Source organism: Drosophila hydei, unplaced genomic scaffold, assembly GCF_003285905.1.
Source record: "Drosophila hydei strain 15085-1641.00,03,60 unplaced genomic scaffold, DhydRS2 tig00000001-arrow-pilon, whole genome shotgun sequence".
Taxonomy (NCBI): Eukaryota; Metazoa; Arthropoda; class Insecta; order Diptera; family Drosophilidae; genus Drosophila; species Drosophila hydei.
In genome coordinates, this window is record NW_022045643.1 from 15,505,278 (window position 1) to 15,532,893 (window position 27,616).

Genomic DNA, 27,616 nt, shown 5'->3' on the forward strand with positions numbered 1-27,616 from the left:
ATTAATATGTTAATATTCAAAAGATACATGTTTTATATAGTTTTAAATCAAATAAAAGCTCAAAATAAAAAAAAAAATGATGTTTCAATTATTACGGGCATTGCCTTTATATATGTAAATTTATTAAAAATATTTTTAACCAACTTAAAATTGTTGTCAATATTATGAAACGTTGATGCCGATATGCACCTCTGTGTAAATGTTGTGGAATCGCCCACGATGAAATTGTAAAATATCGGATATTTCATAATTAGGCGGTGAACCATCTATATAATTTATTCTTTTGATAAAAATTGAAAATTTTAGTTTTCCCACCACAATCTTTCGAAAATGCTATTGCCCAACTAAAGTCTGTTCATATAGCACTTTAAAACGATTCCAGTCTATTTACGTCTTGTAGATCTTTTGAATGTACGTTTTAAACCTTTAAATATAATGGAGACACTCATTCGTTATCAGATACAAATTTAAGTGGGTAGCAAAAATTAAACAACTGATAATTAGATGTGTATAAGTCTCTTCTTCTTTATAATAATATAAAATAACTAACATACATTTGTGAACTGAAGGACAGTTTCAAGGGCATTTTCCGGCTGTATGATTTTCGATTTTTATACCCTGTCCCATTGAAAATGTTTAATGGTGTAATGGTTTTGTGCAAATATATGTAACAGGCAGAAGTGGGCGTCGCGACCCCATAAAGTATTTTCTTGATTAGGACGAGAAGCCGAGTCGATTTAGCCCTGTCCGTCTATCCGTATAAGTGAACGCATCGATCTCAGCATCGATCTAGCAAGAGCTAGAGACTTGAAATTATTTTGAATATCACGCGCATATCTAGTTTGTTTCAAATAATCGATTACTGTTCACGTTTTATTGCTATTAATTAAAAAATTGTCAAAATTGTATTTCGTACGGCTTAAGAGATTTTGCAATTTTCATTTTTATTAATTATATTTAGATAGGCCTCAGGTGCATCTGGGTCAAACGTTGAAAATTTCCAAAGCACAGTTGTCATGGGCATTTGATTTGTGCCCGATTCTTTCGCTTATTAAATAAAAACACTTTTTTTATATCAAAAGGTTAGTTTATTACGAATCGTTACAAATGTATAATTTGTCTTCATTATTACTAATTTTTAACATTTTAAAGCAAGGCACACGAATGGGTAGGGATAAATATTATTGAGAACCATGAACATTTTCCCGCAACCAAAGAACTGATAGTTGTAGTTAAAGTGCAATAACTGACTTCTCTGCAAGCTTAGTCTAATTTCTAAAACTTGGAGGACTTGATTAGATTAAGTGCCTCAGTAAGCATGCGACCGAAATCGGCATGCACCATCGTAAAGTTCTTAACCGCACGCTCTTGCAAGAATTGACTGGCATTGCTCAAATTGTCGGCTATGTTCTGCACTAGACGTTTCTTAGCGCAATTGTCTAGGACATGCACCCAGAAATCGGTGACCTGACCATAATTATCCTCCGTATCACCGCTGCTGTAACGGTAAACATCGCCGGTCACCGGGCAACAAGTAGAGAGGGCGCGAGCACGTGGGCACTCCTGCGGGCCATTAAAAGAATTGGGGAAATAGTTTGGTGCTCCATCCTGATTGTCGGTGGCATTCATAAAACCATCGCGTTGATAATTGTTGACCTTAACACGATACGGACAATTGACTGGGATCTGCAAATAGTTAGGTCCTAAGCGATGACGATGCGTATCAGAGTACGAGAAGAGACGGCCTTGCAACATCTTGTCTGGCGATGGCTCAATACCAGGCACCAAGTGAGCCGGACTAAATGCAATTTGTTCCACCTCGGCAAAGTAGTTCTTTGGATTGCGATCGAGTACCATTTTGCCTACGGGTATCAATGGGTATTCCTTATGGGACCAAACCTTGGTCACATCAAACGGGTTGTACTTGTACTTTTTGGCCTCCTCGAAGGTCATCACCTGTATATAAAATGTCCAGCTAGGAAATTTGCAGCCCTTGATCCGGTTGTACAAATCGCGTATACTATAGTCAGGGTCACTTGACGCCAGATCAGAAGCGGTCTTTACATCCAAGTTCTTAATGCCCTGATCTGTCTTAAAGTGGAACTTGGCGTAAATGGGGTCACCCTTGGCATTGATCAACTTGAAGGTGTGCGAGCCATAGCCATTCATGTGGCAAAAGCCATCAGGTGTGCCACGATCACTGAACAGGAACGAAACCTGATGAGTGGATTCGGGGCGCAGGGTCAGGAAGTCCCAGAACATATCCGCATCCTTCAAGTGCGTCTGCGGATTGCGCTTCTGGGTATGAATAAAACTGGGAAACAGTATAGGATCGCGTATAAAGAAAATGGGCGTATTGTTGCCCACTAAGTCCCATATGCCATCATCCGTATAAAATTTTACAGCGAATCCACGAGGATCACGTGCCGTATCTGCCGAGCCGCTCTCTCCGCCCACAGTTGAGAATCGAACGGCCACCGGGGTGCGCTTCTTGACCTTCTCAAACACCTTGGCAGCGCAATATTTGCTGATATCGTGAGTAACTTCAAAGTAACCAAACGCACCGCCACCCTTGGCATGAACTACACGCTCCGGAATGCGCTCACGATCAAAATGAGCCATTTCGTCTAAGAAGTTGACATCCTGCAGCAGAATCGGACCGCGAGGACCCACCGTTTGCGAAGCATCCTTAATTCCAATGGGCGCGCCACTACCAGTAGTAACGACACCTGCCGAATCCTACAAAGAGAAACCAACATTTTTAATCCAGTAAAGAAGATAAATATAGATAAAAAGGTTTCAGATTCCAATTTTATAAAATATGTAAATAACTATATTCTCTCTCGGTTTATAAGCTGGTTTTTAGTATTAGCTATCTCCATTTTATCTAAACTGTACCTTAAGCTCGAAACAAACACAGAAATAGATATACTTTCGTAGTACTTACACATCACACTTAATGGGAGGTCGGGCTAGCGAAGCAATTGTGCAACGCATATAGATAGACATACTACATACGTATATAGGAATATATTAGCAAAAGATTATAATAAACTTAAACACTCTCCAATCGTAAATGTAAGATTCTTTGTTGTGCGCCTGGGTGCAGCTGTTGCCGCTCCCCGGAATAGCTTATCAGTAATTCCACACGCAGAAGAGATGCATACACCATCTGTTTACTAATGCTATCTCAAAGATACAGCCCTGACTAATAATGAAAATGACTTAAGTGATGAAATTCAGCTAAGCTAGTGAGAAGGTTCACTCTCCTGAAGCGACCAACTAGTAGACTCAATACAATACAAAGTTTTGGAAAGTATTCGAAATAAAGTTAGAAGAGATCACAAGCAGGCCAATGACAAGATGTTTAATCCTTATCAAATTATATATATAGTTTGGGACTCTGGGATAACTTCTTCTATTAGTTACGCTGTTGAGGCAGCTGCTCATTCGCTGGAATGTAGCGTGTTCCATATATAGGATATATGCCATAGTGTTAAATAGAATTTGTTTTTTTCTGATTTGCAATCGCAACTGTTTGCACTTTGAGTTAGAAATAAATTAATGGGGGGCCAAATGGAAGACCCGCTGTTTGAAAGATAATAAAAAGCCAACAATAGGAGGGCGAAGTGGGTGAATGTCTAAAGAGCAAATTGATGATAAGACCATCGATCGATAGTACAAAAATGCAAAGCGTCGGAATCTTTTGATTGCCAGTTGTATGTTTAAAAATGAAAAACGAAACCGAAAAACAAGTTAATCTAGCATTTACAGGTTCTATCGATAAACATATATGTACAGAAGATGTTTCAGTCGGAATAGATTGTGGAAGAAGTCTCTTAAGGAATGTACTGAAAATCATTTTGAAAATAATATGTGAAATAAGTTTAAGAATGCTTAGAAATATTGCATATAATTCAATATACATTTCTAAATATTTCTATAAAGCTATTTCGGAGATTCCTGTAAACAAAGAAGTCAGAGGTGTTTGTTTCAGTGTTTGTATAAACAGTCGTATTCAAATAATGCCTGACAAAATGCAGTTTCTCGTTAGTTTCCATAAAAGGTCAGTCAAAAGCAACAGCAACACGAACACTTTTCTGGGTCAAAAGCTTTCAATGCGAAATTTCAAAACATATTCTCACATATGTGGTGGAAGCCAAGTGCCAAATGGATTGCATAACCAAATGCTGCAGCTAATTGTTTGCTTTTCGATTATTCGCAATCGCTATAAGGCAGACCTATAACTCGTCTAGTTTTTATCGAACTAGTTTGCTGGGGTTCAACGCCTCTATCAGCGTATCTGCTCTTTATCTCCCGCTCTCTCCTTTGCTTGCAACCAGTTTTTCACAACTTCGAAGTGCAATAACATAATCAAAAAAAAAACTGTTTACTGGCTGCAACTGCTCAAAGGCCCCGGTTCGAAAGTTAGCTTTAAAATGTGCATTAATGTGGCTAAAAAAATAATTTGTATTCCAATGTGAAGTCAATCGCATTCAAGGTTCAAATAGAAAATACCACGGTTTCAATGCAATTAAATAATTGCATTTCCGCTCGACTAATTATATATATATATATATATATATATATATCTACATATATATACATATATCGATCCAAATCTAAATTGCTGATTGAATACCACGATGGGGCCTTTAGAGTTATTATATGCCAAAGTACTTCCAATAAATTAGTTTGGAATATTTCCGACGATCTATCGATTATTTATATTATTAATTTATCTATTTCCAATGAAGGGGGATATATATATATATATATATATATATATATATATATATATATAAATTTAAGATTAACTAGAGAATATATATATATGTATATATACATCTAGTATAACATATTTATATGTTATATCTATATCATATAGAATTTTAGTAACTTAGTAAATTTTGACAATTCGAAAAAATCACTCTCCTCGGCCTTTGGATTAGGTACAATTGGAACTATGAAACTATACACACACATATACACATATATGTATATATATATAGCTGCTGATTAGCGTTATCAAAGAACAAACGATAAGATTAATTATGGATTTATAAATAATGAAGAATTGTTACTAGTTGAACACTGAATTGCTGGCATAGTTATTTAGATGCATGTTTATTTTTTAAGATGATTTAAACTCTAAACTGCCAAACGAAATGTGAGAAAAAACTAAAATATAAAACAAAAGATACTCAATTAAAAATGTAAACGTATGTAATATTTACAAATAATTTCTGATTGTTAAAACCCATTAAGTTAATGTAACAAAAAGAAAACAAAAAATAGCCCCATAATCTTCTGAACATGCAATTTGTTTTCATGAGAGAAAGAGATAGACCAGAGATACGAGAAAGGGAGAGCAGAATAGCACTGTGTACAAATAAGATAACAACAATGCATATATTTGAACTTTGGCTCTGCCAGAATTATCTACTGCAAAATTTGCAGTACAACGCAAAATGTAGTAAACAATTGAAGATTCATTAATACTCATTTTCTTATAGTGTTTATTTTTTCAGCCGTTTTAAGTTACTAAGTTACCTTTTGACAGTTCTTATAATCAATCAATTGATTTGAAGCAGCATCACGGGTAGCCATTTTTAGTGCCCTATTTATTTACTTTCAATTACCAAAAATTTAGAGTATACTTTAAACACTTAAAAGTCTTTCGCGTTGATTCTGATGTGCACCTAATTTTGTTAACTAAAACACGTAGAACTCAGTGTCCATTGCTTTTATAGGCGGTTTGTCATTTACAGTTTTCTGTGTGGCCGTATGACTTTACCATGAAAATCTTAAAAGTATGTTTACTGTTTATTTTTACTGTTTAAAACGTGCATCAATTTAAAAATTAATTTCTGATATCTTCTGGAGGTATAATTATTTATACAATGAAAATGAAGTATTTTATTTAAATACCTGTGTCTTAAAACACAATACAGAAACTAACAGAAATGTTATTTAAATTCATGTTAATTTTTATGGTGGCTAACCGATATACTATAAATATAAATCGATTTTTTTCCGATGATTTTCTTTACTTTATTGTATTTTCATAAGTTGGCAGCTTCGATTTAATGCGAAGGTTGGCAGCCCCGCCATAATTTTTAGTCACTTTCTCAGTCATTCATTCTTCGAACGTTCGTTAGCCTTCGTCTCTCTCGATTTTTGAAGTAGTAGTGATTTCTTTTTATAAAAATCTCAAATATATACTTAGTATATGCAGCATAAGCGATTATATATATTTTAATGTACATATACAAAATATAGTACAGCAGAGTAGCATAAATTATAAGCATCAAATTTAAGTGCAAGTGCAATCGAAATTCAATGGCACTTTCGTAAAGTTTCTTTTTACGTAAAAATACTCATAAAAAACGGCGCGTGTGAAAATTTTCAACAACGACGTAGCAGCAAAATCAGTCTCAGTCTGTCTCTCCTCTACGTTTCTTTGCTGCAAAAGGAGAAGCTGAGCAACAACAAAGCTACAACAAAATTCCCCACACACAAAGTAGGCCAACAACAACAAAAAACAGCAAAGCAAGCAACAGAGCAACAACACAACGACAACGGCGTGTGTGTGTGTGCGTGTATGTGTATTTGTGTGTGTGTATTATAATAAAACTGCGAGCGAGTGTGTGTGTGTAAAATACAAAAAAGAAGTATCAAAAAAGTAGAAAACTCAGCGACCGACAATTTTGTAATTGTGTCAGCCTATTTGTGCTTGTGTACATATGAGTGTGTGTGCCGGTTTGCGTGCAAATGATTTAAATGAAATGTCTTAAAAAATTTGGATTTTGACATTCAAGCCCACGTCGTAAAATATATATGTATTTGCACAATGTATATAGATATATATAATATAATATAATATATATATATATATATATATATATATGTATATATGTATGTATTTCGTCAAGACAAGTGAAATTGTCTTTGTTTCATTTGCAGAACTCGTCTGCGGGCGAGCTTAAAGAATAGAAATTATGTTCTCTACCAAAGAAATATCATTGCCCCCTACAAAGTGGCGCCGACGTCAACTCCACTTTATAACGGGATGAAGGAAACTTATAACCAATGCCTGTATTTCTTTTGTATCGTTGCATATATGTATGCGTAGGTGTATGAGTGGCAATGAAAAAAACCTTTTGGAATATTTGCTTCGTCAATTCTAATATAGAAATGCATTCAGCTTATGAAGGTGTTGTGATTTTGTTGCTGTCTTGCTGATTGCCTGATAAATAATAAATATCAAGAACAATCAAAAAAATAATAAGTTTGTTTATTTATCTACATCTTTGTCTTTCTGTGCATAAAATACAATTGTATAAAAATACAATTCTTAATAGTTATGCACAAGTGAAAAAAATATAATATATGAAGAGATGAACGCAGAGGACGTTCGGCAACGCTGACGTTGCAGGACTGGTTTATCAGGACTAAAATTGCGCATAAAGATACTAAGTTAATAAAATAAATTAATTTACTTTATCTTTCGCACAGAGAGTGCGTGTGTGTAACAACTATGTGTGCAACAATAACTACAAAAACTAACATAGCATCACGAGAAAGCAAAGTGAAATTTAATAAAGCAACAACAAAAACACACAATACCGATTCAAAACCGTTATTCAACAATTTCGAGAAATAAGTGAAAGAAGGCAAATAATACTGGTTTTCAAATACAAAGCATATGCATGTGTATATATATGCATAATTTAATGTTGGAAGAAACAACACCAAACAGAGGAGCTACAACTAAAAAGTTGCTGTGCGAGAAATTGGTACGTGTATTATCATGTTTGTGTGTGTGTGTGTGTGTGTGTGTGTCTGTCTGTCTGTCTCTGTCTGTGTGTGAACAAGCACTCATGAATATGTGCGTAGTGTCTGTAAACTGCGAGAAAATAGTTAAAAAGCGAAGTGAAAAGTAATGCTAAAATAATAATAATAATCGCAGCAACAACAAGAAAACGTGAAATAACAGTAAAAATCTTTTTATAAATCGTTAGACTGTCCGAATGTCAACGTCCCACCCACACACACTATAGCAGCGGGAGTAGCAGCAGCGACTACATCAAATAGGGGGAGTTGCTGTAGGACATAAAGAAAGGCCGGGCTCTGCATTACCACAGATTTTAATTTATCGCAATTTCCAAGGATTTCCCCAAGCTGGTGTCTTGCTTTTCAATATACATAAAGTGAGTTGGTTTGTTTTTTTTTTTTTTTTTAATTTTTAGTTTTGGTTTTTTTAGTTTTAGTTTTAGTTAGTTTTAGTTTTTCAATCCTTGATAAGGTAATGATCTAAATGTAATTCTAATTCTAACATTTAACATTCAAACCTACAATTTATAATTTACAATTACAATTTACAATTCCAATTTTTAATTCAACTCGTCAGATTAGCAAAGTTATGAAATTGCCTGGTTTAACGCGCGAAGATATCGCAGCAAAGCAAAGCTGTTTTCTAAAATGCTCTAACTGGCTTGGATGGATAGGTTTCAATTACTTTTTCGTTTCAAGTATATTAGTGTTTAATAAATAATTTAACATATATTATATAATATATTGGCTATCTTCTAAAATACATATATAAATTTGTGTCTAAGTTCTAATACCTGTACAATTGCTACAAAAATAGATCTGCTGACAATGTTTGTACAGCGATTTTAAACTCTCCGTTTATGTGGATGTGTGTATGTGTGTTTATTTTTTTGTTTGTTTGATGCCCATAAAAGTGAGAGCTGAAAACTGAGAACTGATAATAGCTTCGAAATGTGTTGTACAGCTGTGTGCGGTTCGTTGTCACTGATAAATACTTAAGCTAAAAGTTATGTGTGCTCGTCTCTCAGTCTCTCTCTTTTTCTCTATCTTTTATCATTAGAGATGGGCTAGTGTCTCGTTGCAACACCGCAAAAAAAGAACTTAAATCAATTCATACCTGTATCACAATAACATTTTAAAGTTTTCTTAAATTAAAATTAAGTTTTAAATAGATATTCTGTTAGTTAATATCATAATTCAATCTGTGCACTGGTTGGAGTTTTATATTATATTTTATTTATTATCTTTATCTATGTATTATATAATATATATATACTTTTTATGTTATATAAAAAGTAAATATCAGTTAAATTTACAGTTACATTTATCTAAATTTAAAAAAAAATAATTAATTTTTGAAAAACACAAAGATCCATTTTTCCCTTTGTTACGGTGTCATTTATTGAATTCTCTTACATTTTGTGCGTGACACGATAGCATATGTTGTACACGCTTTTGGCTCTAAGCACCATTATAAAGCATTCTTTGGTAAGAGCTTAAACGGTTTTTAGCTTTGTTATTTCCTTGTTAAATCTCTAAACCGGTTTGTTTTAAAACACAATAGAACTAAATAACTGTTTAGCTATATCGTGAGTTGGCAACAAACTTAGCCGTTCTTGTATAAAAATACATACATATATTTCTAATATATATAACGTAGTATATGGGAAACGGTAATGACCCTTCCAACATTTCGGTTTTAAGCTTAATTGGCTGTCCGTATAAACGCAAACCATTTCCCCTGTAGAAGCTAGAGAATTGAAGTTGGAAATATATACTCGTGGATATCCTCGTCCGATAAAGTGTGAATATACTCCTACTAGAGGATTGGCAAATCGTGTATGTCAGCAACGCTATTAATAACAGTCATTGAGGGGTGTGGCAAATCGGGGAAATCTGTATATTCTACAGCTTTACAATGAGAAACTTAAAATTTAACGACTTAATTACTGTGTGACCTACGTTATTGATCTACTGATATATATTACTGATGTAATATACATTAGTCTCCTGAGGGCGTGGTAAATCGGAAAAAACATATCATAGCTTCAAAGCTTTAAAGTGGTAGACGGTGAATGAGTATTAAGCAGTCGAGAGCACTCGACTGCAACGTTCTTTTGTGTTTTTTTTTTACTAAATTTCAGTCTTAACCTGTCCATGTAAATAAATATGTACGAATAAGTAAATGCTAACCAGAATCTAAGAGTAAACGTTGGAACCAACCAATAAGTGTAATAGACGGGTTGTGTGTATTTTATAATTAATGCTTCATTCTCTCTTTTAAAGATTACAATTAGAACTTTAATGTTGAAATAAAAAAATAAAAATAAAATACATTATAATACATACGAAATTCAACTTAAAAATATATGTAATATATATCCACTGCAAACAAAAAAGACAAAGACAAAGAATATTATAACCTTAACCTAAATACTATTCTGCCGATTGCAATCTTAGATGTGTAAACCAAATTTGCTTTCTGAATTTATATATATAAACGATTTAACGGAAAAGAAAATTGCTTCTACCATTCTAGATCGGTTCCGTACATCCACTGTTAGAATGAAACTGTCCGGTCTACAATGTCGTAGGTTACATTTACGTATTAGATTTAGGTTCTTTGAATTGCCTGTTATCCTTTTTGAATCCTCTATTGTATAAATTTTACCAATTGCATCTGCCTGTATGGCTCATCGATTGTTATTAGTAAATCAATTGTTTAAAGTTTGAAAATGTCTTTTGAACGTTAGCAAAGACAAAACAAGTTTGATCCAAAAATTTCTTGAATTTTTTATTATTTTTACTTCAAATTAAGAATAAAGTAACTCACTGGTAGTTCTTAGGTTAGATCTCATGGAATATCAATATAATATTTCTTAAGTTTTTCGTTAAATTGTAAAAATTATAAACGCATATTAGCCTTCTTTTTATATCATGATCCCATTGAAAATGACAAATCAGGCTATAATGGTTTTGTGCAAATGTATGTAACATACAGAAGGAGGCGTGGCAGACTCTATAAAGTATTGATATTCTTGATCAGGGCCTATCCTAGAGAAATTTTTTGTAGGTCCTTGTTTCAAATAATCTATAACTATTCCCGTTTTATTGTTATAGATGAAAAACATGATTATTAAGAGCTGGAGCCTCAAAATTTTGTATTTAGTTTATTTTCTACAATTTTAATTTTTGTTATTTTGGATACCGGCTCCAAATTTTATCATTTAAGTTTAGTCGGATAGAGACCCAATAAGTAAAGAAGCTTTCTAAAAAGTGCGCGGCAAGCAGCGCCAAGCTTATGCATTTATCCAATATATCCAATATATCAAACATACTTTGAAATCCGTGTATTCCTTTCTTTTCGAAGAAGCGAAATTACGATTGAAATTTGATTGAATTATTAGCTGTTCCTTATGTCGAAGTAGCATTTGAAAATGTTTATCTTAAACTTATTAAGATATGCATATTTATTACATATTATTTTGAATATCAATATTTTATACATGTCTAAGTGATGACCATCTCTCCTTTTCAATTTCATATCATATAAACATTAGTTACCTGCTCAATCTATGCAAATGTTTTTAAACTTCTCTAATCAAGTAACTAACTCCACATATTTCGGCCACTGGTATATGAATCATTATCACATTTTGTTCCTTTATGTTTCAATTTTAGATTTAATTTAGTAATTATTTTTTGGAATATTGGTAACTAACAGACAATATTATTAAATTTCTCAACGATGAGTAGGCGAGGCTGACCTCATAAAAAATATATATATAATCTTGATCAGGGTGATGATCTGAGTCGATCTTAGAACCAAAAAAGCTGAATTAAATTATATCTCGTCGGTCTTTGAAGCGAGTCTCCAAATTATAAGTTTAGTTTTACGTATATTTTGACAAATTTTCATTGAAGTTATTAAATAACTTAAATAATGTAATTTAAGGAATTGATACTAAATTTATTATATATCTACCATTTAAATCCTTAGTTCACCCCTTAAAAGGAGATGTTTTTGATATCTGACTTTTATTGATGACTTAATCATCCTCCAGGCTTATAATTTGCGCATAAATTTATTTTATTTTATTAGACGCATATAGTGGATATATATCTATAATTTTATAAAACATATATTCACAGTTTAGGCATTATCTAAATACATATTTGAATTGACCGCTAATTATTCGCATATTCATTCTTAATGGGAACCTTTTAAAGTGAAATCATATTAAATATTATCCGGAACAGGTACGATTCTAATTTGAGGAAAGCCTTAAAAAATATGTTAGAAGGCTTGAATAGCTTAAATATTTAGAATATTGTTTTTCTCTTTCTGCAAAAATGTTAAACTCTATCTAATAAGTTTATTCTAAGTAGAAAGCATCTGAACAAGTTTTTGATTCAGTTTTGCCAGTAAAGCATTTATAACAAAAAAATATAACAGTTCATGGATATATCAAATCGTATTTGAGTTGTATGTATGAAACGGAATCTATATGGAGAACATATTATTGAATCACTTAATATTCAAATAGTTAAAGTACTGCCCACATTTATGTAGATTTAAAATACATAAAATATTTTATTGTTGATCAAATGAATTAAATAAATATATCTCAACTTACAGATGCTGAATGTCGTCAATATATTCAGAGAGTGTTCGAACATCTTTGAACTGTAAATCAAAAAGGTAAATATCATTATTTATTTATATAAAAATTAAGTATATTGTCAGATAATATTAAATAGAAGCTATACGATAAAGAAGCCAAAAGATTTAGTTGTCAATCCCTGAGAAACCGAATGCTGATTTTTTTATAAACAAAATAGGTTGTTTTTATCAATTGTTTCTTTTTTATATTAGCCATCTGATAAAGAGCTTATATTCCTTGAATTATATTATCAACTAATAATAACACAAGCTAATCAAGCATAGTAGGATTAATATATGTATATATTGTAGAGGATTAATATAGGTTTGCACAACATATGTATTTGGATATACACGATTGTATTAACTGAAATTTAAACAATAATATTTTTGTTTTCTCCTTCAGTTTCTTGTTTCTTATATAATTAATCAAGTATTTTTAATAAACTTCAGTTATACTTCTCTTTCTTGTTGTTGCTTTTTATTTTATAATTCACATTTCGCAAAGGTTCGTTGCGCTCTTATTAGTATTGTGTTTCGTTTTAGTTGATTCCGCTTCGTTCGCACATCGCTTTTTCCATCTGTGCACATACATACACAAATATTCATGCACATACTTATTTATATTACTTGCAATAACAACGACAACAAAAATGCGTCACAATTTATTTACATTTTTGCTAACGGCAAAGTGAGCACACAGCACTGTCGCATGTACACACACACTGATAGGTGCATAAATTTTGCTCTATGTGTGTGCATATGTATTTTAGGCCTTGACCTCTACAATCGACAGACAGTCGGCAACTGCCGCAGTTCTTCGTCAACTACGTCGGCTGCGTTTTTGACGAAGTTTGCTTTCTTTTGCATTTCGTTTGGCTTTTATTTGATTATCAATTGTTTGTTTATTTTCAGTAACCCAGCACAAAGAAGTAAGAATGTTGCAGTAGGGCGATGCCGACTGTAAAAGACTCATTCGCGGTCTTAAAAGTTTAAAAGTCTGTTTTTGTAAAGAAGTTTCTTTCTACGTAATCTTTGAAAAATGTTAATTAACTTCAGGTATTAAATTATATATCGTAATTCCTTGGGACTAGAGTGTTTTAATTTTGCATTGTACATTTAATACAATTGGTATTTTCCTTAAATTTTAGATTATTTTAAGGGAAAGTTAGTTCTAGCAGATGTTCATATTCTATTTGAAATTTTAATAAAAGATTCGCGCGGAGTTGTTGAGTTTTCTTATACCCTGGGAAATCAGAAGGAGGCGTGGCAGACCTCATAAAGTGTATATATCTTTGATCAGGACTACAAGCCGAGTCGATTGAGTCCTGTCCGTTTGTGTGAACGTGTCGATCTCAGCTTCTATAAGACCTAAAGATTCGACTTTTTGTGTAGGTGCGTCTGTAGCTTCAAATATTCGATAACTATTCCCATTTTCAAATGTGTGCATTCTTTTCTATTCGAAGAATCGAAACTTTTTCACAATCGGGGTTGTGGCGGAGTTGGTATTGGCGGCGTTCTTAGCCAGGTGGGACGACCAATCTTCCATCAATTAAAATTTACATCTAGAATTACCGAGATTGAAGGTAGGGCATCTTATTCAGGAGTTTCACTTCCAGGAATATGGAACTATATCTTATTTACTGTTATTATTATCTAGTCGAAGGATATAAATTGTCTGCAATATCTTTGCCTTCTACATAAGCATATGAGACATTAACATGTATTTTATAATTATTTAATAACGATTTTAATTATTTTATTATTTATAATTATAAAAATATATTCTATTGCAGACAGTTACTTTATATAATATATATTACATTGCTCTCCATTTCAGCTACAATGGACCCAATCAGACATAACGAATATCAGACCCATCAGCATCAGCCCCAGGCCCACCACCCACAACAACATCCACATGTAACTGGTTATTCACAGCATGTAGTGCATAACCACATACCCTCCAACCACCATCAGCACCACCAACAACACCAGCAACAACCACCTGCAGCAACACCACAGCAACAACAACAAGAGCCGCCACAGCCACACCTGCCACCACATCCGCATTATCAATTGGGTGGTAGCAGCTCCATCTACCCGAGTACAATCAATTATCATAACACCCAGCCAGCGGATTCGGAACGTTCTCGATCCACTGTCTATGTTATGAGTGCACGTAGTAGTGCTGGAGGTGGTGGGACTGGTAGCAATTCAGGTGGTGGGGCAGCTGCAGCATCATCGGTGATGCCGCCAACAGGTGTTGCTGCTACTGCATCTGGCGACGATCCTCATTTACAATACTATACCTCTAACCGAGAATTGACAGTCAGCAAGAGGTCAACGGAAACTACGTCTTATCCCGGTTGGCAGTATAAAACGGCCGGAGCAACCGGAGTAGCTCCTGTGCAACGGCACCACAGTAGCGCCATATATAATGCCTACTGGCTGCAGGATGAACAACAGCAGCAGTCGAATTCAGTACATCACCAATCGCGCTTCGGCTATGGCAAATCACACACGGCGACACGAGCAAGTGCAATCACCTGCAGCAGCAGCACTGTAAGCGGAAATGGGGGTGAACACAGTTTTCGATACTACGAAGACAGCAGTAAATACTCTACTGTGGGAACGGGCGCTAAGATCGTTAGCTATGCACCAGTACCTGGACCAGCACCTGCACCTGCCGCTCATTATGAGCTTTTGGAACACGTGGTAAATCCCAGTAATGCGTTGCTCGGCACAAGCGATCAGCAGCCCAGTCCAAATTATGCGCGCAAATGTCCACAGCATTATGAGCCGCCAACAGAGCAGCGTAGCGCTAATCACAAAGTAACTCCTCCACAGACTTCCCAACAGCAACACCACAGTCTCTACATGCCGTCGAACTTTCAAAATACCGTACATAATGCCATTGAGAAGTATGTGCGAGAGACTGCGCCGGCGCCCAATTTGGACTATCGACGCAGAAACGCTACATTTACACGTCCATCAACCATCAACTATGGTCTATCAACCGTTGGAGCAAACAACAGTAGCGGGAGCAGCGGCGCATGTGCCAAATTGGAGCCGGAGTCACCAGCGCTGGCCCGTGCTTCACTTTATCATAATCCTTACAATCTAGCTACAGCCCCACCACCAAGTCCCTTCAAAGAGAAGGAGCAGCCACCGCCCGTTGCTATCGCGGCCAGTTCGCGCGATAGTTCGCCAGCGTCGACACTTGCCCATCCCACCAAGTATGGCAAACTTTTGTCCCAGCATGGAACACCAACAACGACAGCGACGGCAATCGCCGCTGAGCAGAGGCGCAGCTCCTTCACCTCCATAAACAACTATGCCGGATATTATAATCATGGAACACCGTCCCCAGCAGCTGCTCAAGTAGCTTCGCCCTTGCCAGCCCAACAGTTGTATAATCATACGCCGCCTCCAACAGGCAGCATAAATCCATCCGCTTCGAATTACTCTACGCTTCAAGTGTATCCACATGGCCCTGACATATGCTGTCAGCCGTCGATAGCTTCAAAATCAGCGCTGTCACTGCCCTCCGGTCCAAAGAAAGCTCCACCCTCTGCTAAGCTCGACTATCGGGCGCTAATCAATGATATGTTGAAGCGCAACACGGCCAGTGAGGAGGAGCTCAATCTGCAAATTATCAAAAAAACGCTCAATATGGAAACGCCAGGAAGTCGGTCACCTAAGGTACCCGCCAATACCCTGCAGTCGCCAGTCACAATTACAGTTCCTTCAATATCGGCTCCGGTTATACAACAACCGCAAGCACATCTAAACCCACAACCACCGTCTCAGCCACTCTTGTTGCCCACTGCTCCTGCTGCCTACTCACCTTTGGATTTGTCTATGCGCACGATCAAGCAAACCGCCGACTCCACAGAATATAAATATCACCGGATGCCTACAGATTCAATTGACAGGGGCACAGGCACAGGTTTACCCCGTTTCGATATAACACCAAATTTTGCGCGTACCAACATAGCATCGAGTTCATCAGCTGCATCACCAACGGCAGTAATACAACAGACGTCAGCTAGTATAGCGCCGCCAGTTGAAGCTACGCCGATGGTCATTAAAGCGGCTCAGCAGTTGCGTCCCAGTGTATTGGAAACAAATCCATATGCAAAGCGCCCTCAACTGCCGCCTGAGACGAGCGTCAAAGCATTGCCAAAACCAATACCTAGTCCCACTACAACTACCACAAGCATAAGTACCACAAGCGTAAGTACGATCACAACTAGTGTCCACAACAGCAGCAACCCGAACTATTTGGGCCGTAAGCGGCATCTTCAGGAGTACAATCAAGAAACAGCAGCGGCGGCGGCTGCAGCAGTTGAAGCAGCAGCCAAACAGACGCGTTTGGAAATAACTCAGTCGAAAGGCATTGTCGCCACTTCAGTTCCTGTTATAGCTACCAATAACCAAGTGGCAAAGCGGCTAGAACAATCTGTTGTTTGTTCACAGCCTAAACAAGAACAGTTAGTGGTGACAAAAACGGAACCACGTATACGGACTAAGGCGGAGCTTAAAGGATTCACGTTTACGCCTCCAGTTCTGGCAGTTGCTAACTCAACCACAACAACAGCATCAACAATAGATGTCATAAAGGAAACTGGCATTGATTCCATTAACAGTATTGCAGCAAGTACTATCACACCTGTACTGCAACCCAGTAATCTGACCAATCACATACAAATCAAATTGGAGCCAGTGCCCCCACCGGAGGTTGATGTGGAAGATGTAGAGAAAGGCGATGAGCCGAGCTTCAACAGCAATAGTCTCTTTGACTGGGACAGTACATGCAACAACCTAGTAAAACAGCTGCAAAGCAAAACGATGCCTCCCAAAACAATATCAGGCAACGAAAGCATTGCTCCAGCCAGCCGGATCAAGCTAGAGCTTAGCGAGGATGATCTACCAGTAGCGCGGATACTTAAGAGACAACCGATAGCAGGGGATGTCGAATCGGCGGCAACAACTACCACCCAACTGACCAACACAACGACCGCAAATAGCATCGCGTTCGGCGCCGCTCAAAAGAAACTAAGCAAGACGGAGCGCGAAAAGAAGCGAATGATGCAGGAGCAGCGTATAGCGGCACGCTTGGCACCCAAAGCTGGTCAGAGTAGCAGCTCCGAGAGCGACACCACCGAATTACATAAGCGTAAGACGGCCAGGCAAAAGAAACCACTTATGCGCAAGAGTAAGGCACGACGAGTAGATGAAAAGGAGATGCAACTGAAACACCGCGAGCAGCCAAGCAGTGATGAGGAACAAGAGCAAGAGAAGGGTAACAATAGCTCCAGCGAGGTAAATAACTCGATGAATTTGGAGAAAAACAAGGTATCTTCTAATGAAAATATGACGCAGTACACAAGTGGCAAATGCAAAAAGAAAAATGTCGAAAAGCAACAAGAGAGAGTGATAGAACAGAAACAAAACCCAGATGAGGATGGCGGCGATAAAAGTAGCAACAGTGACGATGAAGAACAGCAGGATGAGGAAGATGAAGAGATTGGCGACGAAGAAGAGAATGCGAATATTGAGGATGATAGCGTTAGCAATCAAAGTAAGCGCAAAGCAAAAACATCTTTAAAGAATCGCATAGCACTTAACACCATGACACGATCCAAGAGAAAAAAGGAGCTCGAACTCCAGCTGGCCAACAGCAAAGTGCTGCGCAATGATAAAATCATACGAAATTCGACGACAAAGATTAAGCGGAAATATGTACGTAAATTGGTGCCAGATGCTAAGAAAGAAATTATGATAACACGATTGCGAAACAAACGGGATGCAGCTGTCGATCGGGGCCAATTGTCGGGACGTAAGCTCAAGAGCAGTAATCACAAATCCGACCGCCTGACAAGCAACAATATCAAACAAACAAATACACCACAGCAACAGCTATTTCTGGAGGAATATCGTTATAAGTTGGCGCTTAAGATACCACAACGCTTGATCTCCATAAACAAGCTGAACAAGTTGCCCCAAGTAGCTTCATCCTTACCGGATCTAGAGCGTGGGCGCTATCTCACTCAGGATATGAATTCCGTTCAGCCCAGTCGGGGCCGCAAATCGCGATCTAAACTGCTACAGCAGCAGTCGCAGCAACAGCAGAAGGCGACACCTAAATCCTTTATCGATGTACTACATCTTCGCGTTACCAGCAACGGCAGTCAGCAACAGCAGAGCAACAGCAAAAGCAATCAACAGAATGTGATAAGCTGCGCTAGAAGCCTGCATAATTATAGCGAAACTTCACAGACCTCCGCCTCGAATTCTTTGTGTGAGCAGTTGCAGGAGACGACGGAGCACATTGTGGAGGACACCCTGGGCAAGCGTCACTTTAGTATATTTGATACAAAGGTGCTGCAGAGTAAGACACGCACTGAGTCCAAATTGCAGCAGCGACGCGAGATTATACGCGAGATCTTTGTAGGCACGGAGAGACCGGCCTCAGCACCGCCAGAGTGTGCACAGCAGGATCAGCCCGGCGAGGAAAGCTCATTGAGTTATCAACAGTATGAGGACTTTCTAGACCAAATGAATCGCATTGTTAGTGCCAATAATAACAAACTTTCACGCCACAGAATTTGCGGCGAAGCCAAGCAAAACGCAGAAACTGATTTGCCCAGCCGACCCGTACCCTATAAGCGGAAGTATTTGCGTCGTAAGGGCAGCTCTGGGTTTGACTATATACGCAAAAAAAAGCGACCAACACATCACCATCAGAGTACCAGCACGAGCACAATCAATACCGTTGCCGGTGAACATACGTCAACCAACATCGTTACCAACGCTGCAGCAGCCCCAGCAGCCAAAATGGCGGCAGCAGACATAGCTCTTGCTGCGACCACAGCTGATGAACGTCTTGACGATACCGACAGTACCATTGCGGGCAGCTCATCGCATTTGCCAATGACGATCAAGACCGAAATGGACGTGTACCGTGAGATACAGAAGTGGGTGCTTAACAAGGGAGTTGGTCAGAGCACAATGCATAAAGCGGCTCGTCAGGGATTAATCGATGTGGTTGTCTATTGCCTGGATCGGATGGGCATGAATCCGGATCAGAAAGATAATGCTGGCTATACGCCGCTACATGAGGCCTGTACCCAAGGCTGGTTAGAAATAGCTAGGATTCTGTTGCAATTCGGTGCCAATCACTCGGAAGCCGCCCAGTCAGGCATTCGACCTCTGCATGGAGCTATAGAGAATGACCATGAGGAGGTGGTCCGATTGTTATTGTCCTATGGCGCTGATCCGTTGCTGGCAACGTACTCAGGTAACTGGAAAAATTAAGCAATATAAATTATTATGTATCTGTTTTTTACTACAAAGTAATTTATTATGTTTGCTTTTACAAAACGATAATTTTTCTAATATGTAAAATTTTAATTTCTGTGTAAAAATCAGCATTATTTTCAACTTATTTTTTCCTTTTCATTCATTTTAATTGAGCAAATATGTATATCCATTGTTCCGTCTTAATTCAATATTTACAACTTGCTTATCATCCTTTTTTGTGATAGTTATAAATTATTAATTTAGAGATTACATACATTTATTTGATTAATACAGATAGTTGATCACATTCAGATGAATAATTTTTTATTTAAATATTGTTATTGTTTATTGGAAGATACCATGTAATCCAAAAATGATTCTTTTATTTAAAAGGTCAAACCCCACTCATGTTAGCTTCAAGCAAATTGATGTGTGGCATTTTGAGCAATCACCTCAGCGATGCACAAAGTGCGGCTGCTAATATAAGCCCGATGCGATTTCGTGGCCCCTGGGAGATATTTGGTAATAATTTGTACACACATAGATATTGAATGTGTTGAATTAATTTATCATTTGTTACGTAATTCTAGATGAAAAGGAAAATGGTTTTAATATATTCGATAATGTACCGAATACAGCATGTGATATGAGCAGAGCTCAACCTAGAGGAAGATGTAAACAGAAACGCAGCCATGGCGACAAGGGCAATCCAGCAAAGCCTAATACCAACAGCAAAAGCAGCAATATAAATGGCCTATTGCGCGAAAAAGCAGAGAGCAAAGAAACAATTAAACATAATGGGGAGATAAATGCAAAGACTGCAATAAAAACAATAATAACATTAACGACAACAACAACAACAGTAACAAAAACAGAAGCAACAACAGCAATAGTGAAAATAGAGCCTGGTGCGGGCTTAGAGGATACATACAACAACAATAATAATAGCAAAAAGAATGATATTAATGTTGAGCAAAATGTAACGAGCGTTGTGAACGGCAAGAATGAGGTTAAACAGGAACCACAAGATGACGAGAATTTGAATATAAATATTAATGTGAAAGATAATGAGATAGTTGATGATCGCAACGATCAAGTTGATCATGATCATGAAGACGATGGTGACGACGACGACGACGGAGAGACATTGGCGGACGAATTGAACGGTGATATTTTTAAATTCGAAGAATCCGATGTGCCCTTGCCGCCACTGTACTTACTCAAAGATGAGGGCAGTGATAAATGGGTACTCCTTAATGATTTGTGCAATTTACTTAAGGTTAAGTCGAAGGATACGCTGCTTAATAAGGTAAAAGTACTGAATAAACTGAATTATTAAAATAGATTATATTGTTGATTATCTGCCTGTTTTAAATAGATCTGTCCAAATGGCAACAGCCTGGCTAGTAACCAGAAGCAACTGTTGAGAGAGTTCAAAATTGACGACTTTCTGGAGCAGGCGACGTGCTTGCAGCTCCTGTGCGCCGGTGAGAAGCTAAATATGTTTAGCTCCTCAAAGGTTGTGCTAATCAGATACAACGAGAGCGTTAAAAATTTGTTGGGAGTTAAAACAATTTTAATGAAATTTTAGAACGACTATGTCGTGAATTTTAAGGCACTAGATAATATACACTTACTATATATATATATATATATATATATATATATATATATATATATAATACTATTAGTATAGAGTTTATATACATATGTAAAGATAAGCTAATTTAAGTGTCAGTTTTACTTCGTCTTTGGAAGACAGTCTTCTACAAAACAATTAAAGCTAAGTGCAAAGTGATACAAAGGTGCTATACCCACACATTCAATAAAAAATTAATATAAAGGAAGCACACAGACAAAGAAAGAGCAACGCAAATCGGCGATTGATACCAAATTTTGGTAGGCGCAGGGAGCATCCGATAAATCAAGAAATCAGCTAATCGATATGTAATAGGCCTAATTGAGTAATTAAATCTATGGTTTTTAATTGAAACAAAGAGTAAAATGTAGATCATATTTAATGAAAATAGAAAGTAATATATATAAATAATGCTACAAATGTGTATTTATGTATTATGTATTTTGAAATGAAATTATTACATATAACAAGAAAATGATGTATGATTAAACACTCCAGTGTGCATAAGTTAATAAATATGTTATTTAAACTATCAATTTTGCATATAGAATTATAACTTTTTGATGTAATATTAAATTAATAATAAGATAATGTTTAACTTAAAGAACACTTTTTAGCAATTTATATATAAAACTTAACATCCATATTTAATATAATAATTTATGTATATATTATAATAGGTGTGTTATATTGTAAATAAGAAACAAGCAAGTTCAATGATTATATTTATATAAAGAAATGTAATTTGTAATAACAAATAAAAACGGAAATGCAAACTATTTTCCTATCAATAAAATCTAAAAATGTTCGTGTTTTGAAGACTGTGAATCGAATCTTTTGAAGTTATTGCTAAGTAGTTTTCCCGCCTTTACATATAATATAAATGCTTGTTCTATAATACAGAAATTGCAAAATAATGTGGATTTGGGTGCTTAAGTTTAAAAGAATCTGTTTTAATTATAATGAACAATTATTTGAAAAGAAATTCATAATGACAAACATTTATAAACATTTGAATACATATTTTCTCTTCCTGGTGGTCAAAATTTTTTATATTGTGTAAAAAGAAATTAAAACTAAAAATCTAATTCGTGAATTTCGGCTTGAAAAGGTGATATCATCTTTACCCATAATAGGTGGCGCTTCGTAGCTTCACTTTATTCCGCTAGCTGGCGTATTTACAAAGCTATTGAGTGCGCATACACAGTTGCTTTGATATACAAAAGCTTTAAGCTCAAAGCTTCTGTCGCTGCTCGCCATATGATTGCCGTCCTTGTTCTTCAAATGCACGTTTAAAGGCCAAGAATAATTTTTGCGTTGTCGCTGGTGCTTGCTGCCTTTTACACGTCCTTGGCCCCGCTCCGCTCTTGATCTGTCTATCTCTGTGAACGCTTATGGTAGTGTATGTGTCTGCTGTGTGTATGCGTGTGTGCTTTTCTCTTCTTCTACCTACACCAACAACTTCGCCACTCTTACTGTGTTCCCGTTTGTGTTGGCCTACAGACCTAATTCTTGCGTGTGTTGTGTGCTGTGCATAGTTTTCCCGAAAAAATCGAAATAAACAAATAGATAGAAAGTAAAAGCATCGAAATTGAAGCATCGTGGCGTGTGTCGGCGGCAGGGAAAGTAAAGATAAAAATGGTGCGAGCATAACAAATTTCTAGAACAGCAATTACAACAAAAGGCACAAAAACTGAAACGCAAGATGAAAATGTGTATTAATATGCATGACTAGCAGCAGCAGCTGAAGCTAGTTTTAATAACGATAGTGCAAGTTTTGTAAAATTATCACATGTTCATACATATGCACACATTTATGTACTACATGTATGGATGTACATAAATATTTTGTTTAGTCATAGAATTGGAGCAGAGCAGCTAAAACAACAAAATTGGAGCGCCCCCTCCAGCCAGCCGCAACAACAACAGAACGTAAATGCTTGTAATTATGTGTGTATAAGTGAATACATAAGTGCGCGTTGTTCTCATGTGGGAATTGCAATTTGTTATTTTTGTAGGAAGAGCTTTTCGCTTGTTGCGCGTGCTCGTCTTTCTCTTCGCTTCGCTCTCGTCGTACAAGAAGTTTTCGTCGTCTGGCTCGGCATAATTGCAATAAATTTGCTGTTTTTATATATACATACATACATAGAAGGAAGCAGCAAACGCCGATGCCACCGTCGTCCCATGCAAAAACAAATTCCATACGCGAAAGACAACACTAAGAGCGAATAACGAATAGGCAAAGCGAAAACGAAAAAAGCAACAGAATTGGCGCAGCGCAAATAATAAGAACATATAGTAGCGACGACAACAACAACAAAAATAATAAAATAAGAGTGAGCGCAACAGTGTTCGTGAGTGCCGCAAAAAATAAAAAGTAAAAATATGCTGAAAAAGCTCTCGACGACGATTTCGCAGCTGCTGCTGGCGCAGGCGGAAACTGCATCAGTGCTGATCGTAGCGGGAGCAGAGCTACAGGGGCAGCATGAATCACGATAGTTCTTCTTTGTGCGAATAACCGTGTGAAGTGTACAAACAAATAGAGAAGGTGAACGGGACGATAACAACAACAGCAATAATAGCACTTTTGCTTTCGGTCCCAACTGGTTTTAAGAACGACAAAAAAAAACACAGTAAACTGTGCGCCCCAAAAGACGCTACAGCAGTATCAGCGTTTTTGTTGTGATTGCAGTTGATGTAGCGGCGCATGCGCTGCAGCAGTAAGTTGCTGCCGACGTCACAAAAAGCAGCATATTTTTTGAGCATGGAAGGAAGGTTTGTAGTTAATCTTTTTATACTGTGGCAAGCCCCTTTATACTCCCTTTCCCACTATTAGGAAATGTCCCAGATATCTATACTCATTCAGGAAATGAAAAAGTATATAGGTTTTATGTAATGCCCGTCCGTCTGTCCATATGAACAAAAGTCATTCCTGCGGAATTGAATTCAGATACTTAAAATTCGGAATTTATCTACCCTTGTTCTATAAATTGCTAAGTTTTTATTAATAATCTCTACATATCGCCCACGAGAGGCGCTTAAAATCGAATCTGAAGCGAGCAGCGTTACGACCGAAAATAGTCTTATGCTGTAGATAGTAAACGATTTTCCGAGTTTCTAGTTGGGGTGAGCTTTATCAGAAATGACTTCCAATCCAGCAAATCTGTGCAAAGTAGCTAGTAGAGCTTCTCAACAATTGGAATTGCCCGGAACCTAGCAAAATAGAACGAACTGCAGATTTGTGAGGAATTCGTTATTTGTAATTGTTTTTTGTTGCAAAAATTGCTATATTGAGGAATACGAAACTGGGAGTTAAAGTTATAATTGGATTAATTTAAAAGGCATCTTACACACTTTAATAAGTTGTACAATTCGTTTATATCGCTTACAATAATAATGAAAAGCAGGAAACTTGTCTAAAGTTAAAGGAGAATAAGAGACTTTCCTAATCCTAAGTTATTAATATTTGCACATTAAAACTAAAAAGAAATCATAAATGTGTCAAATATGATCTGTATACTTATATACTATAGTTTATTTAATAGCATAATTCTATCTTATTTTCCAATTTCGTTGCAATATAACACCAGAGCTTTTTGGGCTAAATATTCGGCAAAAGTCTTAAAAGTTTACCTTGACCTAAATTCCATTTTAGCCTACTCAGAATTTCATATTAAGACTTTAGCCCGAGTCCAGTATTTTTTACCTATCACCTATATTTTCCTTTTTTTATACGTATCTGCTAATCATGTAATTCTTTGATTTTTTCAGTTTGAATGCAACTGCCAACTGCCAACAATTAAAACATCACTAAAACTTTAAGTAAAAAGAAAACAAAAAGAAGTAAAAGGACATCACAATAGCAACGTATTACTATGGAAAATTTTAATGTACCTTTGCTGGCCGAGAGCAGCACCAGCAGTTTCGTTAACAATGCAGCCAGCGGCAATAACGATAGCAACAACCAACATCACCAGCATCTGCAACAACAGCAACAATTACTTCCTCATCATCACAAGGATCAAATGTTAGCCGCTGGCAGCACTTTTTTGCCCTTTATCAACTATACGCAGCTGCAGAAGAACACTCAGTCCAATTCTGATTCCAATCCGCCGGTGGAAAACTTTAGCTCATTGCACGCCATCGACGGCAACCAATTGGATGTTGCTGTCTCTTTGGGAGGACTATGCGATCGCATATTTCCCAGTCCCAATCCGCACAGCACCAACAACAACAACCACGTCGATGTTAAATTGTCAGCGCCATCTGGCGGTAACAGTGGGCCAGTCATATTAGAATCAGTCACAATGTCATCATTTGCCAATATACTGTTCAACAACCGCAATAATAATAACAACAATAATAATACCAACAATAGTAATAATAATAGCAACAATAATAATAATAACAACAACAACCAGCTTACGGCTAGCATCGAAACGCTCAATAGCATTGACCCACTGCTACTCCAAAAGTCAAACTCAGTGGAGTATCATCAGCTAAAGCCATTGAAGAACGGAGCAGTCTCAACGCCGGTTGTGAGCACATCTGGATTTTTAAACTCCACAACAGCACAGCTGTTAGACTTTGAGGTGGTTCCGAACAATAACAATAGAGATGCGATAGTCGCAGGCAGCAATGGATTGGCCGACACAACAACAACAACAACAACAACGGCAGCAGCAGCAACATCAGCATGTACAGTCAATCGAAGATCGCTGCATAGCATTGAGGAGCTGGCGGCCAGTTCCTGCGCCGCAACTAATGTCAACACCACAACCATTATAACACAGGTGGAACAGCAAAAGGAGCAACACAAAGAACATCAACACCAACAGCAACATCATCAGCACCATCAACAACAACAGCAGCAACATCAAGCAGGAAATCTCAGTGGATCCAACATTAGCTCCGACGATGAGTCCATCTCAGAGGATGAATTTGGTCTTGAGATCGATGATCAGGGAGGTAAGTAGCCAGATGGGATGAGGTCCGCCAAACTAGTTAAAAATGCTGGCAATATTCTGATAATTAAATAAGAATAAATAATAAATAAAATTTTAATAATACAAAAATCAATAAAAACCGAAACCACCAAATCCAAAATGTTTAATCAAAGCTACAAATTTTAATAACGGGAAAGTCAAGAAACATACCAAACAAACCAAAGTAAATAATTAATTATCAAATCCATAACAACTGTATAAGAACCGAAAAAAGAAAAACGTGTTACTAATTTTTCAAAATAATAAAAAGTGATACCCTACAAAAAGTGAATATACAAAAATGCAAATTTAATTAATACATTATTAGTACTACCGATAGTCAGCACTACCAGGCGTTGCTCTAATAAAATAAGCTGTTAAAGGAATTTAAGCTGTGAAAAAAATATTATATAAAAAAATATTATATTATATATAGCATAAATACCATTTGGAAAGCATAGATATAAAATAGTTTATCAGTATAATTTGGTAGCAAAACAGATATATTGATGGAAGGTACTATAGTCATTGTAGTTATATTTGAATATCGGATGCTGGCAATTAAACTTTAATATTACTGCGTTCATAAGTCCCCAAATCAGAAAATCGACTAACGGATTATCATCATTCAGTGAAGTGCATTTTTGTGCAATATCCGTCTTACTGTCAGTATTAAAGCAAATAATAAAATAAAATGTGTGGATTTTCCTGGCGTGACAAATCGTGAAATACTTTGACTATTATTACGGAAATGCTCTTTGTAAGCTGCTAGAGATTTGAAATTTAGAATATATAATCAAGTTGACCACTAAAATTAAGAAATATATATACATATATATATATATATATATATATATATATATATATATATATATATATATATATATATATATATATATATATATATAATTATAAGAAAGTAGTAATTAGCATTATATTATTACTGGACCATTTAGTACTTTGTACAAATTTAGTTATATTTTGAGCACTTTTGGCGCTAGGGTCTTGTAATTTGGAATATATTCTAAAGAATAGAACCTCAGTTTATTTATCTAGGCGTTGATGTGAGGCGTCACAAACCGGTAAGAGCTAGATCCCCTATTATTTTAGAGATAGAAAGTTAAAAATTCCATGAGTATTATTGCTTGAGTTGCAGCTTGGGCTATACAACAAGAACTGTATTGT

At 36.5% G+C, this 27,616-nt stretch overlaps 3 protein-coding genes across 6 annotated transcripts in view; 2 read left to right on the forward strand and 1 right to left on the reverse strand.

The window, feature by feature from the left end:
• Window positions 1–1,062: 1,062 nt before the first annotated feature.
• Window positions 1,063–5,741, reverse strand: LOC111592340 (catalase). Its single transcript, XM_023304468.2, has 2 exons — window positions 5,554–5,741; window positions 1,063–2,739 (listed from the first exon to the last, which is right to left on the reverse strand). The coding sequence occupies exons 1-2, from the start codon at window positions 5,608–5,610 to the stop codon at window positions 1,276–1,278; spliced, it is 1,521 nt and encodes a 506-aa protein (XP_023160236.1). The 5' UTR covers window positions 5,611–5,741; the 3' UTR covers window positions 1,063–1,275.
• Window positions 5,742–6,158: 417 nt separating this feature from the next.
• On the forward strand, window positions 6,159–21,434 carry LOC111592323. Of its 3 annotated transcripts, none has more exons than XM_023304444.2 (8): window positions 6,159–6,185; window positions 7,519–7,799; window positions 8,025–8,213; window positions 12,476–12,538; window positions 14,340–19,805; window positions 20,201–20,329; window positions 20,398–21,116; window positions 21,186–21,434. In XM_023304444.2, the coding sequence occupies exons 5-8, from the start codon at window positions 14,345–14,347 to the stop codon at window positions 21,396–21,398; spliced, it is 6,522 nt and encodes a 2,173-aa protein (XP_023160212.2). In that variant the 5' UTR covers window positions 6,159–6,185; window positions 7,519–7,799; window positions 8,025–8,213; window positions 12,476–12,538; window positions 14,340–14,344; the 3' UTR covers window positions 21,399–21,434. The 3 variants fall into 3 exon arrangements, with proteins under 3 accessions (XP_023160212.2, XP_023160211.2, XP_023160213.2); XM_023304443.2 differs by lacking the exon at window positions 6,159–6,185 and adding an exon at window positions 6,296–6,523; XM_023304445.2 differs by lacking the exons at window positions 6,159–6,185; window positions 8,025–8,213 and adding an exon at window positions 6,296–6,523.
• A 1,469-nt stretch (window positions 21,435–22,903) lies between these two features.
• The window catches only part of LOC111592324 (nuclear hormone receptor FTZ-F1), a 36,326-nt gene continuing 31,613 nt past the window's right edge, over window positions 22,904–27,616 (forward strand). For both annotated transcript variants that reach the window (XM_023304446.2, XM_023304447.2), the window contains exons 1-2: window positions 22,904–24,221; window positions 25,218–26,414. In XM_023304446.2, coding sequence (XP_023160214.2) covers window positions 25,322–26,414 — 1,093 coding nt within the window. In that variant the 5' untranslated portion in view covers window positions 22,904–24,221; window positions 25,218–25,321. The remainder of the gene's footprint in view (window positions 24,222–25,217; window positions 26,415–27,616) is intronic.

Excerpts from the sequence above, each read along its gene's own strand:
- LOC111592323 (XM_023304444.2), top strand. The coding sequence starts at position 14,345 with ATGGACCCAATCAGACATAACGAATATCAGACCCATCAGCATCAGCCC. Across the intron at positions 20,330-20,397 it reads TGGCCCCTGGGAGATATTTG|ATGAAAAGGAAAATGGTTTT; the intron begins GTAATAATTTGT and ends ACGTAATTCTAG. Across the intron at positions 21,117-21,185 it reads AGGATACGCTGCTTAATAAG|ATCTGTCCAAATGGCAACAG; the intron begins GTAAAAGTACTG and ends TGTTTTAAATAG.
- LOC111592340 (XM_023304468.2), bottom strand. The coding sequence starts at position 5,610 with ATGGCTACCCGTGATGCTGCTTCAAATCAATTGATTGATTATAAGAAC. Across the intron at positions 2,740-5,553 it reads ATTATAAGAACTGTCAAAAG|GATTCGGCAGGTGTCGTTAC; the intron begins GTAACTTAGTAA and ends TTCTCTTTGTAG.